The 17,048-nt window shown below is 40.1% G+C and overlaps 1 protein-coding gene across 18 annotated transcripts in view; it reads left to right on the top strand.

Annotated features, from left to right (window-relative positions):
• The window catches only part of CELF2 (CUGBP Elav-like family member 2), a 701,166-nt gene that overhangs the window by 526,834 nt on the left and 157,284 nt on the right, over positions 1–17,048 (top strand). For all 18 annotated transcript variants that reach the window (XM_084628178.1, XM_084628174.1, XM_084628177.1 and 15 more), the window contains one exon: positions 10,856–11,052. In XM_084628178.1, the coding sequence (XP_084484304.1) occupies positions 10,875–11,052 (178 nt within the window). In that variant the 5' untranslated portion in view covers positions 10,856–10,874. The remainder of the gene's footprint in view (positions 1–10,855; positions 11,053–17,048) is intronic.

Below are 17,048 nucleotides of genomic sequence, written 5' to 3'. Positions count from 1 at the left end.
CACACTGGGCAGTGCCGTGTTAAACTTTTTGAGCCCTGCATCAAAGTGGACTAGCCGCACAAATCTGTGAGGGGTGCACTAGTGGAGGATGGGGGGGGGGGAATTCTCCTCCAAGGTGCACATCTTTCTTCCTGACAACTCAGGTGCTGTAGTTGGAGAGCCTGGTATCACAGTCACTCGCTTGGCTGTATCCCACGTACCAAGAAGTGGGAAACCAGCTGAGCTCCTTAAGATGTTTGGCATCGATAAAGATGCCATCGTGCTGGCTGTTAAAGTGGCAGTTTCCAAATCAAGGAATGCAGAGTAGTTTGAAGCATCGCACATTGTGTTACATTGGACCAGTGTTCAAAACTATACTGTAACTTGGAGGAGAAGGTGCTTAAAATATATGCAGAGAAGGTCTAATAAAAATACAAGATTTAAACAAAAAAACTCTCAGCAGCTGTACTGGTGCATTGTAAAACACACTCCTAAGTGCATTGTGAAACAGATCATTCCAACCACATGTTGTAAGGAAACAAGTGTCATACTGTGCAACAATGTGTCTGCACCTGTCAGCAAAGTGATCTTTTGGAGTGATAGCAGAGTGTGAGAATTTCAAAAGGAATTAAGCAATTATATTTAGAGCCAATATTTTTCCTTAGGAATTCATTGTAGAGTTTTGTTTCAAATAAAGATAGTTACACACACACTTTTATTTTATTTTTTTTTAATATTCTCTCCCCCTGTTATATTTTTTCCTGGACAGGTTATACATATGCTAATAGAATTATGCCTATTATTGCAAGCATAGTGCTGCTTGTCAATGAAGCTTCATTAACAGCGTTATCACTGCCTGACATTTATCTTATAATTTTCCAGAATTGACTGTTACATCTCCATGGAAACCCAAATTGCAATTGAAACAAGTGAGATAATAAAGGTATCCATAGCAATTGACAGCATGCAAGCCCGGTATATTTGCAGGATACATTTTTTATAGTTCCTTAGATAAATCTGCTGCATTAGAGATTTTTAATATTACCTGTCCGCTCTCTTATTGTGACAGCTATTTATTGCAAAAGTTTACCACAACATCTTTGATTCTAGTGTTGAATTAGGTTGATACATTTTATTGGACTCATCAAGAGATATTAGAGCACTGAAGATGTAAATTTCACTGTCTTTTTTGATTAAATATGAAATTCTTTATGGTTGATTATGATACTATAAAGAATTTTTTTTTGAAACAGCAGTAACTTGTGATTGCTGGGTTTTTTTTCCTTTTAGTATGCAAGAAAGATCTTGTACTATTTTTTTTCCTCATACCTAAGGACTTGAGCTCTTTAAGTTCATGACTCTAAATCAATTTAGATAGTGCCTCAAAGCATAGAGTCATGAAACTGGAGTGGGTCCAGAGTGAATTAATCTGAAATTAATTTGATTTTGAAAGGCTCCATCTGGCTGTGTTTGGAAAAGGCCATTAGACAGATATATAAACAAGTGATAGTCTGTATTCTATGTGCCAGATGTGGTGTCAAAAAAATGAAGAAATGAATTTTAAAAAAATCAGCTGAGGGGGATTTTGATATAATGCTCATCCACTTGAAATTACAATTACATTACAATTTGGGAAATCTGTTTTTATTGATATTTCTAAAGAGGGTACGGGATACAAAGGAGGGCCTGATAGTATATTATTTTTAAAAGTAAGAAAATTGAATGTCACAGCTTGCTTTGACTATTTCAGGTATTTCACATAAATAAGCACAGCTGAATGCAACTGGCTAAATCCTTAATATGCGCAGTGTTGTGATCTTCCATTCCATTTTTAAGAAAGCTACTTCGATAAAGCAGCAATATTGGACGTGAGTTGTTGGCCTCCCCCTTTTTGACATATGCGTTTGGACCCTATTAAAATAACATTCTGGGTCTCGTAAAGCTCTGCAGTAAGCTGGTGGATGTGTGTGTTTGTGCCATTCTTGGAATCTGTTAGTCTAAAGTACTTCCTGCAATAATCAGTTGGCTTTACTGCAGGGGAACTGGTACTGTTTTTCAAAACAAATGTTTTCCCCCTTCTTGGACATTGTGTCCCATTTACAACTAAGAAAATCCTTGTAAATCTCAGAATAACGTGGATAAATGCCATTCTGGAGAGACAACTCACTAAAATTGCACATTGTTAGTTATTCCCTTTTAAAACATTTTAAAAAAAAACCTTTCATATCTGGTGTCTGAAGTCTTTTGAGCCAAGGAAGAAGGGAATTGAGTAATAACTTAGTAAATGTTTAGCCATAAGTGTTTAGAATCTGTGGAGAGGCTGAGGTTGTTGACAAGAAAACAGATGCTCCTACGTGATCTGAATTTTAAGCGCATGGCAGTATTCTAATTCAACTGCCGGCATGTCACAAGAATGTGAGCATTTTGGTGTAATCAAATTTTTAAAAAAGCAAAACCTGTTAATGCCAATAAATGTCTCCTGTCACACAGAAAAGAAGTACACTTCATTGTAAAAAGTGTCTAATTAGGAAAGCACAACATTAGTAATCATTGCCATTAATATTAAGTGGTCAGCTATCTCAAAATCGGTTACATTTTTTAAAAATATGTAAATTAGTCTTCCAAGTGCATAATTATGACTGCAGAACTACATGAGCTCTTGCACTGATTATCTGAATTGCAGTAGTAACTAGAGGCCTTTGTTGGGGCCCCATTGTTTATGCTAGACATGATACAAACTTTTAAGCAACAAAGACACAGTCTCTGCCCCCAAAGAGTTTACAATCCCATGTGAAGACGCAACTGGAAAAGATGTGAAGGACTGAAACAAACTAGTGTACCGTAAACAATGCCCATTGTTCACCACCATCCTAGCGGCGGTCAGCTGCCAGGCAGAGGTGCATTCTGAGAAAGGATTTGAAGAAGAATAAAGTTAGTGGTTTTTACAGACCTTGGTATCCTTACAACTAGAATGTCCAATTGAAAAACACGGAGACAAATATGTATGAAGCAACTGTCTTTGAGTAAATCAACAGAAAGCAAAGAACAGGTCAACAGAAAGCAAAGAACATTAAAATGTAAAGCTCCCACAATGGGCGTTTGTTATGTCATGGTTTTGTGTGTATGTGAATCACTTCTCTCTGCAAGATAGAATAAGGCAGTCGGTAATTAAACGCACATGGTAAGCGCTCCATAGCCATTGGCTACATGCAGTTACAGTTATAATGGTAATCAGCTATCTACACACACTAAACATCAAGGAGCAGAACTCTGAACCTTCAGCTCCTAAAGCACAGGTCTCTGCAACCTGAACTCTAAGTTTTTCCTTTAGTGATAGCTGTATGATGTATAGACTAGGATTTTTAAAAAAACAAAAACCTAAGAGTGTTAAACACCCAAATCAGTAGGCTCCTTCGAAAATCCATTTTAGAGGACTAGACCACTGAACACGTAAACAGAAGGAGTTGGTCCCCTCTCTAGGTTGATACATATGGTCAGTTGTGTGTATATAGTTGTTTATGCTATTGGCTGAGCTAGCAAAGCTATTTTATAAACTTACTAAGTAGAAGCCTTTGTCTGTTGGAGCTGAAAGGCATATATTTTATTCCTCATGCTGCATATATGTGGGTAACTGTACAAATTAGGCATGCATCCAATGAAGTGAGCTGTAGCTCACGAAAGCTTATGCTCAAATAAATTTGTAAGTCTCTAAGGTGCCACAGGTCCTCCTTTTCTTTATACGAATTAGGTGTCTGTGTATAGTATGTATGCATCTGTAAATCCTTACAAATGGTTCTAAGAGAGAATGTGCAGGCATAGCTAACTGGAAGAGCTGGGATCTCTAGGTTTCTCTGATTTTATTAATTGATTTGAACATAGCTTTTTTGAAGATTTGATGCAGCAAATGCACAAAGATTGCAGGAATATTGTTACTTGACTGCACAATTTAGGAAACATTCACTGTCCAAAAATATTACATTAACATAAAGTTAATCTGTCGTTTGACTTGGCAAAAGTACAAGGCATTCAGAGTTCAATCTGAAATCATGGCCTTAAATCAATCGGTTTTGACTAGACACATAAGCAGGGCTGGCTCTGCCATGCTGGCTAAGCAGCTGATGGCCTGGGGCAGTTAAACATCCACTAACTGTTTGCATGGGTGACTGTAATTTGGTAGGGGCAGACATTGACAGGTTTGTCTTGGGCAGTAGAACTCCTAGAACCAATTTATGAAGCTGTAAATCCCCATAATAAAGGATCCTATTTGCTACAATATGTGCAGCAAGTTGAATAGTTAAGGTCCAATTGACAGAGATTATTGGGATTTTCCTTGTCTCTTCAGCTGCTCCTATAATAATAACGTATATCCAAGCCTTGCGTTGCATATGCTAAATTTGGATTCAGTGGTGAAACAAGAGAACATCTATTACAGCAACTGTGGTTTGCATGATACGGCGTTTTGCATGATATTACATAGCCAGAGATTTAGCAAATAGATCAGTGCCAGAAGCTGGGCTCTGCCAACACCTGAAGAAATGACGTATTGTGAATTATTTGGGAATAAATAATTAAATTTGTGAATTTTGAACTATTTGCTGGCCCAGTAAAAGGGATTTTCTCATCTACTGTCTTTCTAAAGCACTAACATGGCTGCAAATATTTTCTGCAAACCATGAAGGCAATCTGTGAAAAATATCTTTGCATTTATCATTCACTGCTTATTACTTGATTATTATTAGACATTGGCAAGGAAAAAATAATATTGTAATGAACTGGTTCACTCAGAGCATTGCAAGTCTGGGGTTAAAATTGCAATCAAAATAGTTAATGTCATAGTTTAAGTATGTGCCATTGACTACTGGATGGAGTCAGAACTGCTCAGCTGTTTGTCATAAACCATAATCTGTTAACAGAATGAGTAAGGGTCAGTGATTTGGGGGCTGAAAGGATGGGCGTTCTCTCCCTACTGCATTGCTGTGAAGTTCCAACTGCCCTTGATATGCAGAATATAGTGAAAACATAAGAGCGGCCGTACTGCGTCAGACCATTGGTCCATCTAGCCCAGTGTCCTGTCTTCCGACAGTGGCCAATGATGGTGCCCCAGAGGGAATGACCAGAACAGGTAATCATCAAGTGATCCATCCCCTGTCGCCCATTCCCAGCTTCTGGCAACCTTGCAATTCTATGTAAATACCAGTTTGTTATCCAAGCACCAGGGCAGCATGAATAGAGTTCCAAAGCAGAGGGGGGCATTATAAGTCTTGTATTATTTGTGTACAATATGATGGCATGCACTGGAGTGAAAGCCCTGCAGTGCACTGTTGTGTTAACGAGCTATGGTGTCAAATCTATTTAGCAGTAGCTTTTATGGATACATATGGAACTTAATTTAATTAGAATAATGAAACATAGTCATTTATAGGAGTGTAGCACAGGGTGTCACACCAAGAGATAGTGATGATTTGCTAAGAGGCATTCTTCTGACTGAATACATTTTGAGCCGCTGCTCCAGGGAAGTGCTTTGGGACAATAAGCTCCTGGAGGGGCCATCTTTTCCATGAGATGTTGTCCTGATCAAGTGTGGTTATTAAAAACCCAAAGGCACTTTTTTATTTTATCGTGCAAGCAGCGGTGTCCCATGATGTCCTGGCCAAAATCCAATTTGGGTAATTACATCCTGCATCTATAAAATCCCCCACCCCTCACAGTTTCAATTGGATGTGATATTGTTCTTTACTTTCTGGCTCTCAACTGCTGTGTGGCAATGCTGTGTGGTGTTACGCCTCCGTTGCACGTCACCCGAGGATGAAGTCATTCCTGCATATGGCAAGTTTGTAAAGCACCTTGTAATCCTTCCAGGTAAAGGGTGCTTATAAACCTATGACAATACAGTAATTTATATGGTCAGCACATCAGCTTTACCTATAAGGATTTCAGGGCAGGGACTGGCCCTTGTCTGTGCGGGCCCAGAACCCAACCCAATTGGTCCCCAATCCCAGTTGGGGCCTACGGGCACTAAATATTGACTACTATGAAACTAACGTGCCTCTGTATTAAGATGGATTTAATAGTTCATTCATCTGCAGCCTATTATTTCCTTATACATTTCCCAGCCTTTCTACGTCTATAGGGCATTAATACTGTCAAGCTGGGGGTGGCGGCTTAGTAATTTGTTTACAATTAAGCCCGTGTTTTGTAGCCCTGGATCATAAAAGGAAAGGTAAATCTGGACAAAACATTAAAATGATTGGAGTCGGGTGAGGCTTGGGATGGGAAGAGGAGCTAACCAAAATAAAACTGTCAGAAAGGTTCACATCAGGCCAAGAAACAGGCCTGAACAGAAGCTATTTTGGTCACTGCCACAGACTGTTGAACAATTGGCTCTTTATTAATGGAAATGAGCCTAGACTGGTATCTTAAGATCCAGACCCAAACACTGTGGTTCCGGGGCCCATCTCTAATTAGTAATAAATTCACTCCCAGTAGATTTGCTGGGATTAAAAATAAGGGTGGGGTGCTGCTAGTAAACGTAAGTAATATCAAAACAATCCTTCGCTCCTCAGAGAGTGGCCCTGTCAGCTTCCTGAAATGATGGAACAATAGGTAGGTTATTAGAAGGAAAATTGGCACAAATGGAGAGAAAGGATGCTCTGGCAGCAACCATAAGCAGTCAGCCACTCACTGGCTTAATCTCTGCCCTCAGGCTGCTCTCCACAATATAGATGACACCTTGTCAGTGATTAGTATAACGTGCTGGGTCACCCATGAGTCCAGTGGACTAAATTGGCCATAGAGGGAGGCTTACTGCAGCGCAGAGGCAGCTGGTCACATAACCTAAATTTTCTTTTCGATATATCATCATCTGGGTACTGACAGTAATTGTCATGGGATTCTGCTCTCGTTAGTATGCCCTAGACACAGCTCCCTTTTGTGCTCACACTTTCAAGAAATAGTAGAGGCCTTAAGCTTTCCAGAGTATTGATTTGTTTCCTCTTGGAAATAAAGTTTTGTGTGTGGTTTCTTTTTTTTTTTCCTTGTTATTTCCTGAGTAAGGGGGAGACGGGAGAGAGCCACTTCCACTGAGTTCCGGTGTATCAGCAAAGCCAAGTAACAAAACCGCTCCTTCTCATTGATGACTAATACAAAATATTTTCTAGGCAAGAGAAAGTTAAGGGCCTAGGGATTTTTCCTCCTTTAGTTGGGGTTTCCTTTTTTAGGTTTTTTTTTTGGCGGGGGGGGGGGGGTCTTCTTGGAGATTATGCCATTCATCTCATCATCTGGACCATTCCCTACTCAAAAGTACATTAATTATTTCCCCAAACAGACAATGTGATAGCTGAACCTTAATGCAGGTGTTTGTGGGATTGTGATTCTCAGCATGTGCTCGGAGTAGACCGTAGGAATTGGATTAATGAAAACCAGTTCTTCCCCTCCCTATTTTTCCCCCAGTTGAGTTGTCTTTATGATTGGTCCTAATGCATTAGCCTCCTATGGTGATGGGCTCTATTGTAAAATCCTAAAATAGATTGTGGGCCCAAGGGATGTGTTAGCCTCAACTCTCATTGAACTCAGTGGCAAGTGAGAGAGCTCCAAACCTACAAGGAGGCATTCAGCACCTTCAAAGACTAGCCCATGTATGCCCACAGAAACACATCCTATTTATGTAGATATAACTTGCCTACCCCCATTTTTTACTGGTGTCAATATACTTTTAAGCCCAACACCACTGTTGCAAATAGGAAAACATTATAAACCCGTTGAACAGTTGGGTAAGTTTACATGCACAAGGACAAATTTTGTTCTCCCTTCACCCACCTGCTGTGTCAATGAGCTTGCACAGGTGTTTCAAAGAAATGGTCACAGAAAGGTTTGAGTGACTTGCCCAAGATAATACAGTGAGTCAGTGGCAGAACCAAGAATGGAAACCCAAGAGCTTTAAATTCCATTGTTCAGTTGTTCGTTTAGGTCCTGATTCAGCAAAGCATTTCAGCAAGGGCTGAAATTTAAACTCAAAATCCATATTCAGTAAAGCACTTAAGAACATGCTTAATGTAATTTAAGGGGGATAAAATTAAAGTTAAGCACGTGCTTAGGTGCTTTGTTGAATTGGGATGGATTTAAACATATACTAAGGGCTTTGCTGAACCAGGGCCGTAATGATGACTGGGATTCATTGGAATGAACACCGACTTTCTTTGTGTTGATGTGTTTTCTAAATGTCACTTCCAGTTGTTTCATTAGTCAGAAACAGAGTGGTGCCATCACATTGCCATTGTTTTTTCCTCTTACCCAGAACAACTCTACCAATGTGTACACTTGTTATCCCACATCAAGTGCAACTTGTGGCATAATGTTGAATATACACACCAGAGGAGAAAAGGAGTGGAGAATATAGCTTTTAATAATGAATTATGTTTGTTAATGTTTCTAAAATATTGCACATGAACATAATAAGGAAAAAAATCAAAGTGCAAGTAAATATGAGTGCAAAATAAAGTGCAAAATATATGAACCAATATAAAGACTATCAAAGTAGAGAGTACATAACAGAAGTTACTAGTCAGTGTTTCTAAAATGGTATGAAATACATAAGGGGGAGGTTTTCAAAGGCCCAAATGGCAATTAAGTGTCTGAATCTAAATGATGGGGAGTTCAGTGTCTAATAGTCATTTATGTCTTTGAAAATCTCCTCTGAAAGATTTTTTTTTTTAACTTTCAAAGGAAAGGCACTATGTAAGTGTGAAATATGGTTCCACAGTTCTCAATGCCAGAAGGGATCATTATGATCATTAGGTCTGACCTGCTGCATAATATTGGCCATAGAATTTCACCTAGTGATTCCTGCATCTAACTCTGATAAGTAAAGTATTGAGGCACCAGACTTACAAGTTGCACTGTATGGGTGAACCCCTGCGTCACATGGAATCCCAGGGCAGTCAGTGAGCCTCTGCATGGGTGGGGAAGGCTGTTTGCATGGAGAAGCTTGCAGGATTAGGGCCTTTGTTTTTTCTGCTGCATTATTTCTCTCTCGTTCATTATGCTGAAATGGATGGGTGATGGCAATGATCCCACAAATCTCCAAAGAGCCACATTAGAGTTCTTGTGATTAGTGAAAGAGCTTTGAAACTAAGAAGGGGTGTAAGACAAGCAAGAATATTTGTACATTAAAGACTATAGAAAGGGATGAGCAAAATCTTTTTTCCCTTATTTAGGCCAGACTCCTACTGGAATCCATAGGAATTTTGCCTGAGAAGAGACTTGCAGGTTTTTCACCTGCAGTAATTCAGGAAAGAGATGAGTCATTGAAGGTTAATAAATGAGTGAAGTTTATTCCATTGCCCATTGAGCCACGTTAAAGAAACTTGAGAAAATGGATGATGGAACTTTTCATCATCAGTTTTGAAATGTGCTTTTCATGTAACTTTTTCTCCTCCAATAACTAAGAAAAGTGCAAAAGTTAATATGGGCATATTCATGTGCTCAGGTGCACTGTGCTTCAGAGGAAGCGAACTACCAAAAACTGAATAATTTGTCTTTACCTAAATTTTAGCCCTCAGGCAGGGAAATTATGCAGGGCTTCAAAAAAAAGAAAAAAAAAAAAAGGTAAAATGTATGGCTTGTTCTTTGTGCAGTCTCCAGCCCTTGGGTGATATGGGTGTTCTCTTCTGGGCAGGTATCAGCTAGAGAACCTATGGTCCAAAGCCACGATTTTCAAAAGTGACAGGTGATTCTGGGTGACTCAGTTTTTAGTTGATCAACTTTTGACATGCCTTAAAGGGGCCTGAGTTTCAGAGGATGGGTGCTCAGCACTTTCTGAAAACCAGGCCACTTTAAGGTGTGTCAAATTGTTCACCCAAAATCACTACTAGTTACTATTGGAAATCTTGGTCCAAGAAAATAGTTTTTGAAATGATTATTGTTAATTACCAGTGGTGACTTGAGTTTTATGCATTTTACCTTTATTCGGTATATAAAATTATTTGTTTTCCTAACATTCAGGAAAAGTTGTACTCTGTGATATGCAATTTTCCTGCTCCAACAAGTTCAAAATTATCAGCAAGAATTATTTTTTTTTTCAAAATGCATAGTTGTTTCAAACGCAAATGCACATCTGGAAATTAGATAGGGTAGGGAATTTATGGGGTGTGAACGATTTGAAACATGTAATGTTATTTACATGGCGCTAAACTTTTTGAAGCAGTATTTTCATTTTCTGAACAAAGCAGGCAATTCTGCAACCGTCTTCCCCTTCTGAATTGTGCTCTTTGTTTCAGGGTGCACCCATTCCCTTTTTAAAAGTGTAGGCAACTAATCGGCAGCAACCAGCCGCATAGCTGGAGTGTTTTCCATTCTAGGCAATATTATCCTAATTTGATGCACACATGGATGCTTCACACAATCTGCAAATTCATCGCTGGCAACTTGCATTAGTCATCTGACAGATTGCCAAGCATTTCATATTCCTTTCATGTGACTTATTACCACACACACACAAACACACACACACACACAGGCACAGCCTTATTTCTGTCAATAGCTGGTTTGGTGCTGTTTACAGCAGCCGTATTTAGAAATCTCCACTTATTCGTAATTATCCTTCACTTTAAGATGCAAAAGTACTGGCTCGTGGCTTGTATTTTCCAGGTCTTTTCTGCTATAACAGTATTAAGCAGCAGTCTGCAGTGAAAACCAGTCTCAATGAAAAATGTAATGCTGTTTTTGCATTGTTTTTGTTCATAACATTTATACTGTTAATTAAGCACAGTTTTTCCCCCATTGTGCCCTGTTGACATCTTTTTCTGCATCTACTATACATCAAAAATGCTCAGTCTCCTAACTATGCCTGTTATTTTTGTCTCTTTGTTCCACTTTCTAGTAACGGCACAGCTAACAAGATGAATGGAGCTTTGGATCACTCAGACCAACCAGACCCAGATGCCATTAAGATGTTTGTTGGACAGATCCCACGTTCATGGTCGGAAAAAGAGCTAAAAGAACTTTTTGAGCCTTATGGAGCTGTCTACCAGATTAATGTTCTCCGAGACAGGAGTCAGAACCCACCCCAAAGCAAAGGTACAGTAGTAGGATTGTGTTTGTTTACTTTCTGTTTCAAAACTCTCGTATGTGCCTTCAGGATTTCCTAAGGGATGTCTGTTTTTTGAAGCATACTGTATTGAGCCAGCCAGAGACCTAAGAGACGAGCACTTCTGAATACCTATAGATTACTGGCTACCTCCTCTTTGTAAATTGTAGTTTAAATATCTGTTATCTTGAAGAGACCATTCTGGCTGCACAAAATATAACAAAAGAGTGCAGCCCTACTGTAAATTATTATTGCCGAGAGAAATGGAAACCTGAGTGGTCAGTTTCCTTGGATTAGCTCATGAAAAATATAATGTTCCACTTCCTTTCACTTACTCTCTCAGCACCACAGGTGGGAATAATTTGAGGGCTTTAGTAGGAGAGAGCACAATGCTGGGCTCCTACTACATCACCTCTCTGGAGGCAATAAAAGAAGTCCTGCCTTATTTCCAGATTTCTGATTTCTCTCCTGAGGTCACATTAGGGACTAGTTCAGTTGCTGTTACTTATCCAGAAGATAGCTTCCCTTTGTCTTCATTTTTGGTGTATATGTAATATATTTATCCTTACCTCTATATTTCTCTGAGTTATGTATATAGGTATGTATTTATCTGTGTGTCACAGAATACTTTTCCTTGGATAAAATCCCCTTTATTGTTTAATATTTTTGGCATTTTCTGATCTTCTCCAGAATGTGTGCGCTAAATTTTTAGCAGTGTTACAAATCATGAGTGTTCACCTTCAGGCACTGGATCCCTCCAGATGTGCACCCATGCCTGTTCCTGGCAATACTTGATGTTTTTCATCCTTAGTTTCTTCTGACCACACCTTTAAAACACACATTCTGTGGAGAACATCAGAAAGGGATTTTATAGGCCAGCAGCTGATTAACAGGGCTGAGCAACACTCTGTAAAGATTCCCATTCAGGTGGAGGTGATCACTATCCTCTGAGTCAGGATCAAAAATTTTGGATGTTCCCATGTCTTGTAGCAAGCTCATCTGTATATGCTCGGTCAGAATTTTCTTTTCTCTCCTGCGGCAATGGTACTGGTAAGTGTAACAGGGTCAGCGCTCTTTGACCTTTCTCCTTACTGCTCCCCACCCCTGATAAACCAGCGGGACAACTTAATCTGTCCTTGTATATTTTCTATAGTGCCACTGGTGCTTTTGCTGATGCCCTACGTAGATTACATCTGCTCACCAGGCATCAGGTAGTCATATAGGAAGAGTAGCATACAATTTATGTAACTAATAAAATTTCAAGTTCTAGCATTTGAAACTGCAGCTTTGATTGGTACCCATAAAACTGAAGGTATTTTCTTCTTGCAGCATCGGTGCCGTTCTCCCACCGTTGGCTCTACATATTCTGTAAGCAAACGGAAGATGATGTATCTTAGTGAATAGACCCCTGCTATCCTAGCAGAGTTTTCTCATTATGTATTTTTTTCTCTAATGCTAGTTAACAGGTCAGGCAATTGGATTTACTGCAGCCCATGCCACTATGGATGAGCAGACGCCTGCTTAGTGTAAACCACCACAGCGCTGAACTTTGAAGCTGGCTTTATTTAAAGAGCTGATTCCTGACTCTCAGAAAAGCTTTCCCACTAAGCAGAAAATGAAGTGAGGATGGCATTGTAGTGAGCCTGAAGAAGCCCATTTCTTTGATGTTTCCCATTGTTCAATACCTGTCTGTCAGGCAAGTTGAGGGTATGAATAAACTTCACAGACTAATTCTCAAGACTTTATTAGTCCCCTCCCAATCAATCTTTTCTCTAGAATGCTGGTCTTCCTTTTGGCTGTTGTTCTCAGCCAGGGGAGCGGGAGAATTATGTCCACTACATTTTTTTTTAAATGCTGAGCGAGTTTAATCCCAGAAAAAGCCAGACAAACCTGCAGACTTAAATTCTGGTGATACAGCAGTAAGCTGCCCCACCAGTGAGTTCTTCCTATAGAAACCACCTCTGGGGTATGGAAATGTGGCCCCAAGCCTATTCAATCCTTGCTCTGCCAGCGAAGGTGCTTGCTGTAGACACCTCTTCAAGTTCTGGTTGGGCACCTCTCCTCTAGGAACAAGACCTAGATTTTCTTAACCCAGTTATACAAAGGTTTCTGTTTGCCTGAGTGAAGGTTAGAAAATACGCATTATAACCGGGAAAAATCTCTTTTTACTGAAGGCTGTTTCTAATAATGTCTGTGTCAACAACACACGGGAAACACTTTGCCACATTTTAGAAGCAGGGACAGACTTTAGAGTTGGTTTATTCTGAGGGGTGCACTGAATCAGTGCCTGCAGACTACTCAACCACTCAAACCAATTCTTATTTGATATAGATGGGTTGGAATTGGTTGCTGGCTACCCAGAATCTCTTGGGATTGCCTAGAGTTTTATGGGATAACATGTCTTGTAAGGTTTCAGAGTAGCAGCCGTGTTAGTCTGTATCCGCAAAAAAAACAGGAGTACTTGTGGCACCTTAGAGACTAACAAATTTATCTGAGCATAAACTTTCGTGGGCTACAGCCCACTTCATCGGATGCATAGAATGGAACATATAGTAAGAAGATAGATAGATAGATATACACACATATAGAGAATATGAAAAGGTGGAATAAGAGGCTAATTAATTAAGATGAGCTATTATCAGCAGGAGAAAAAAAACTTTTGTAGTGATAGTCAAGATGGCCCATTTAGACAGTTGACTAGAAGGTGTGAGGATACTTAACATGTACATGGCAGAGCGGCATTGCTGGCACATATCATATTGGTAGATATGCAAGTGAATGAGCCCCTGATGGCGTGGCTAATGTGATTAGGTCTTATGATGATGTCACTTGAATAAATATGTGGACAGAGTTGGCATCGGGTTTTGTTGCAAGGATAGTTTCCTGGTCTGTCTTGCTTACAGACAGCCCCCCAACCTGAAGCAAATATTCTCTAGCAACCACACACACCACACAACAAAAACACTAAACCAGGAATCTCCACATCTACCAATGCAATATATGCCATCATGTGCCAGCAATGCCCCTCTGCCATGTACATTGGCCAAACTGGACAGTCTCTACGCAAAAGAATACATGGACACAAATCTGACATCAGGAATCATAACATTCAAAAACCGGTAGGAGAACACTTCAACCTCTCTGGCCACTCAGTAACAGATTTAAAGGTGGCAACTTTGCAACAGAAAAGCTTCAAAAACAGACTCCAACAAGAAACTGCTGAGCTTGAATTATGATGCAAACTAGATACTTGGGTTTGAATAGAGACTGGGAGTGGCTGGGTCATTACACATATTGAATCTATTTCCCTATGTTAAGTATCCTCCCACCTTCTTGTCAACTGTCTAAATGGCCCATCTTGATTATCACTACAAAGATTAGGAGTACTTGTGGCACCTTAGAGACTAACCAATTTATTAGAGCATAAGCTTTCGTGAGCTACAGCTCACTTCATCAGATGCATATCGTGGAAACTGCAGCAGACTTTATATATACACAGAGAATATGAACCAATACCTCCTCCCACCCCACTGTCCTGCTGGTAATAGCTTATCTAAAGTGATCATCAGGTGGGCCATTTCCAGGTTTTCTCCTGCTGATAATAGCTCCTCTTAATTAATTAGCCTCTTATTCCACCTTTTCATGTTCTCTGTATGTGTGTATATCTATCTATCTATCTTCTTACTATATGTTCCAGTCTGTGCATCCGATGAAGTGAGCTGTAGCCCACGAAAGCTCATGCTCAAATAAATTTGTTAGTCTCTAAGGTGCCGCAAGTCCTCCTTTTCTTTTCATGTCTTGTAAGTATAGCTTGTGATGGCAATAGAACAACTCCCTGTTTTGCATTGCAAGGTCATGGCTTTGTGTCATGTACAACAACATCATGACCTGGCAAGATCAAGAGATTACTACTTTACATTCTTCAGGATGTGAATTGCAAAAGTGCAAATGCTGGTTGCCATTAGTACCCGTTTTTAAGCACTCCGAATCTAAACGTTGAATAGTGCTTGGTTTTAGAAAGCCTTCACTCCTGCTAGACTAGGGCCCTGTATTTCTGTTAGCTTGGCCAAAGAGATTTCTCTGGGTTGGGCATAGGATCTCTCTGATGAGCTGTTTGTCAGGCTGCAATCTGAGCCTTTTACAACTCTGTCAAAAATAACTAAAGGCTAATTCTTTCTCCTCTGCTGTCATTAAGACAGCCTTCTGTACCCTCTAATCATGAATGTCCTAGTTCACTCATCTCCTAGCTTTTTGTTCCGCTTGCAAATTTTACATAGCTGAAGTTGGAGGAGGAGGAGACAGGTGGAAAGAAGCACTTTACACTTCAGAGAAGTACCTATTTCTCTTTTAGAGTACATGTTGCTCTCATTACATGAGATGTAGAAGCTATATCTTAACCACTTGTAGCCATTAAAGATCCCATGGGACTTTTTAAAAGAGCAAGGGCAATTTAAATTCCTCCGACCTAAATTTCTCTCATATCTTCAGTTGGATTTAAATTATATTCAGCCCTACTCTCTGTCCTCAACGTCTTGTGAAGCATTGTTCATCATCTGTTGTCTTCTATCCCAGGGGTGGCTGCGCTGCGGTCCTTGGGATCATGGTGTTCTCTCTTTAGGTGCCAATCTGGTGGAGCATTTGAAGGGTTTGCACCTCTCCATATTATTCTGGGGGATTGAAGAGTTCATAAAATTTGACTACATTACCCTTTTTTTTTCCTCCTGTAGCTTATACCCACCCACATGTTGCTTTCCACCACAAGAGAAATTCAGAGAATAAAAATATAAAATGTTCTAAAGAGAGTTAAAAATATTGAGTTAAACTTTTGAACTTATCCTCTGCAAGTTGGTTCAAAATTTAGGCAGAACAAATTTATCTGTTCCCTGATAAAGTATGTGCACTTCACATACTTTATATTGATGGAAAGATGCCAAACTTCTTGTAATTTTTGTTAATGAGCATTTTATAACACTACAAATTGACACAACCCTTCACAAATCAAAGTAAGATGTGGTGAAGATTTCCCTTCTTCCTCTCCTCTTCCAAGATCTCCTTTATTCCATTGCCTTGCTGCTTGAGAATAGAGAGAAGCTGGACAGAACTACACTTTTCCTCTGGAATATGATCGGGGGTGGGGGCTTGGGCTCAGAATTTATTTAGAACTCTCCAGGTTATATCCACCTTTACTAAAGAGAGGAATACTGTGGAAAGCAGAGAGGCTGCCTTGTAGTGAGTAAACCTGTGTAATCCATGTAGCCTTTTACAGATTAAGAGAGGGGCTGCTGTGTGAACAATGAGGTGTTCTAGTAAAAGGCTGGTGCTATGTATTATCCTACTTCACATGGTAGTTTGTCTACTGGCAGGCAAGTTTCAGAGTAACAGCTGTGTTAGTCTGTATTCGCAAAATGAAAAGGAGTACTTGTGGCACCTCAGAGACTAACCAATTTATTTGAGCATGAGCTTTCGTGAGCTACAGCTCACTTCAGTAGGTTTTGATAACTCAAGGGTGCATGTGCTACAGGTGTGAGGAGATGGATGAGTAAAGCATGCTGTGTACAAAAACTGTTTGTCATTCTTTGTTATCTAAGAGCTCAATTATGGCCAATCTGATTCAGATGCACGAGTCTGAGAAGGATAAGGACAAAGGGGCCATCCCTTCTCCCTCCTTCCCCAGTGCACCCATTAGCTATCAATCTCTGCTCTGGCAGAGCAAAAGAGGAGCCCAGGCCGCATTGGCCCAAAGGGAGCAAGCACAAGGGAGTGCACAGATATGTCACCATGCTCCTCCCATAAATTCACCTCTACTGTGTGCTTCTCAGACCTGGAGAAGCTAAGCAAGCAGTCTACGCCTATCTAACAGGTGTCATTGGCTGTCAGTGAGAATGCTTCACTCCAGTGCCCCCGAAGATGTTGTGACTGCACCTGGCTTCTGCAAGCATGCGAACTCCCAAGGAACCTGCATAGTGGTGTACCTGATCCCCTCTCC

This window comes from Lepidochelys olivacea, assembly GCF_965140295.1.
Source record: "Lepidochelys olivacea isolate rLepOli2 genome assembly, chromosome: 1".
Classification (NCBI taxonomy): Eukaryota; Metazoa; Chordata; order Testudines; family Cheloniidae; genus Lepidochelys; species Lepidochelys olivacea.
Note: the sequence above shows the minus strand (reverse complement) of the source record. Positions and strands in the feature narration are given on the sequence as shown.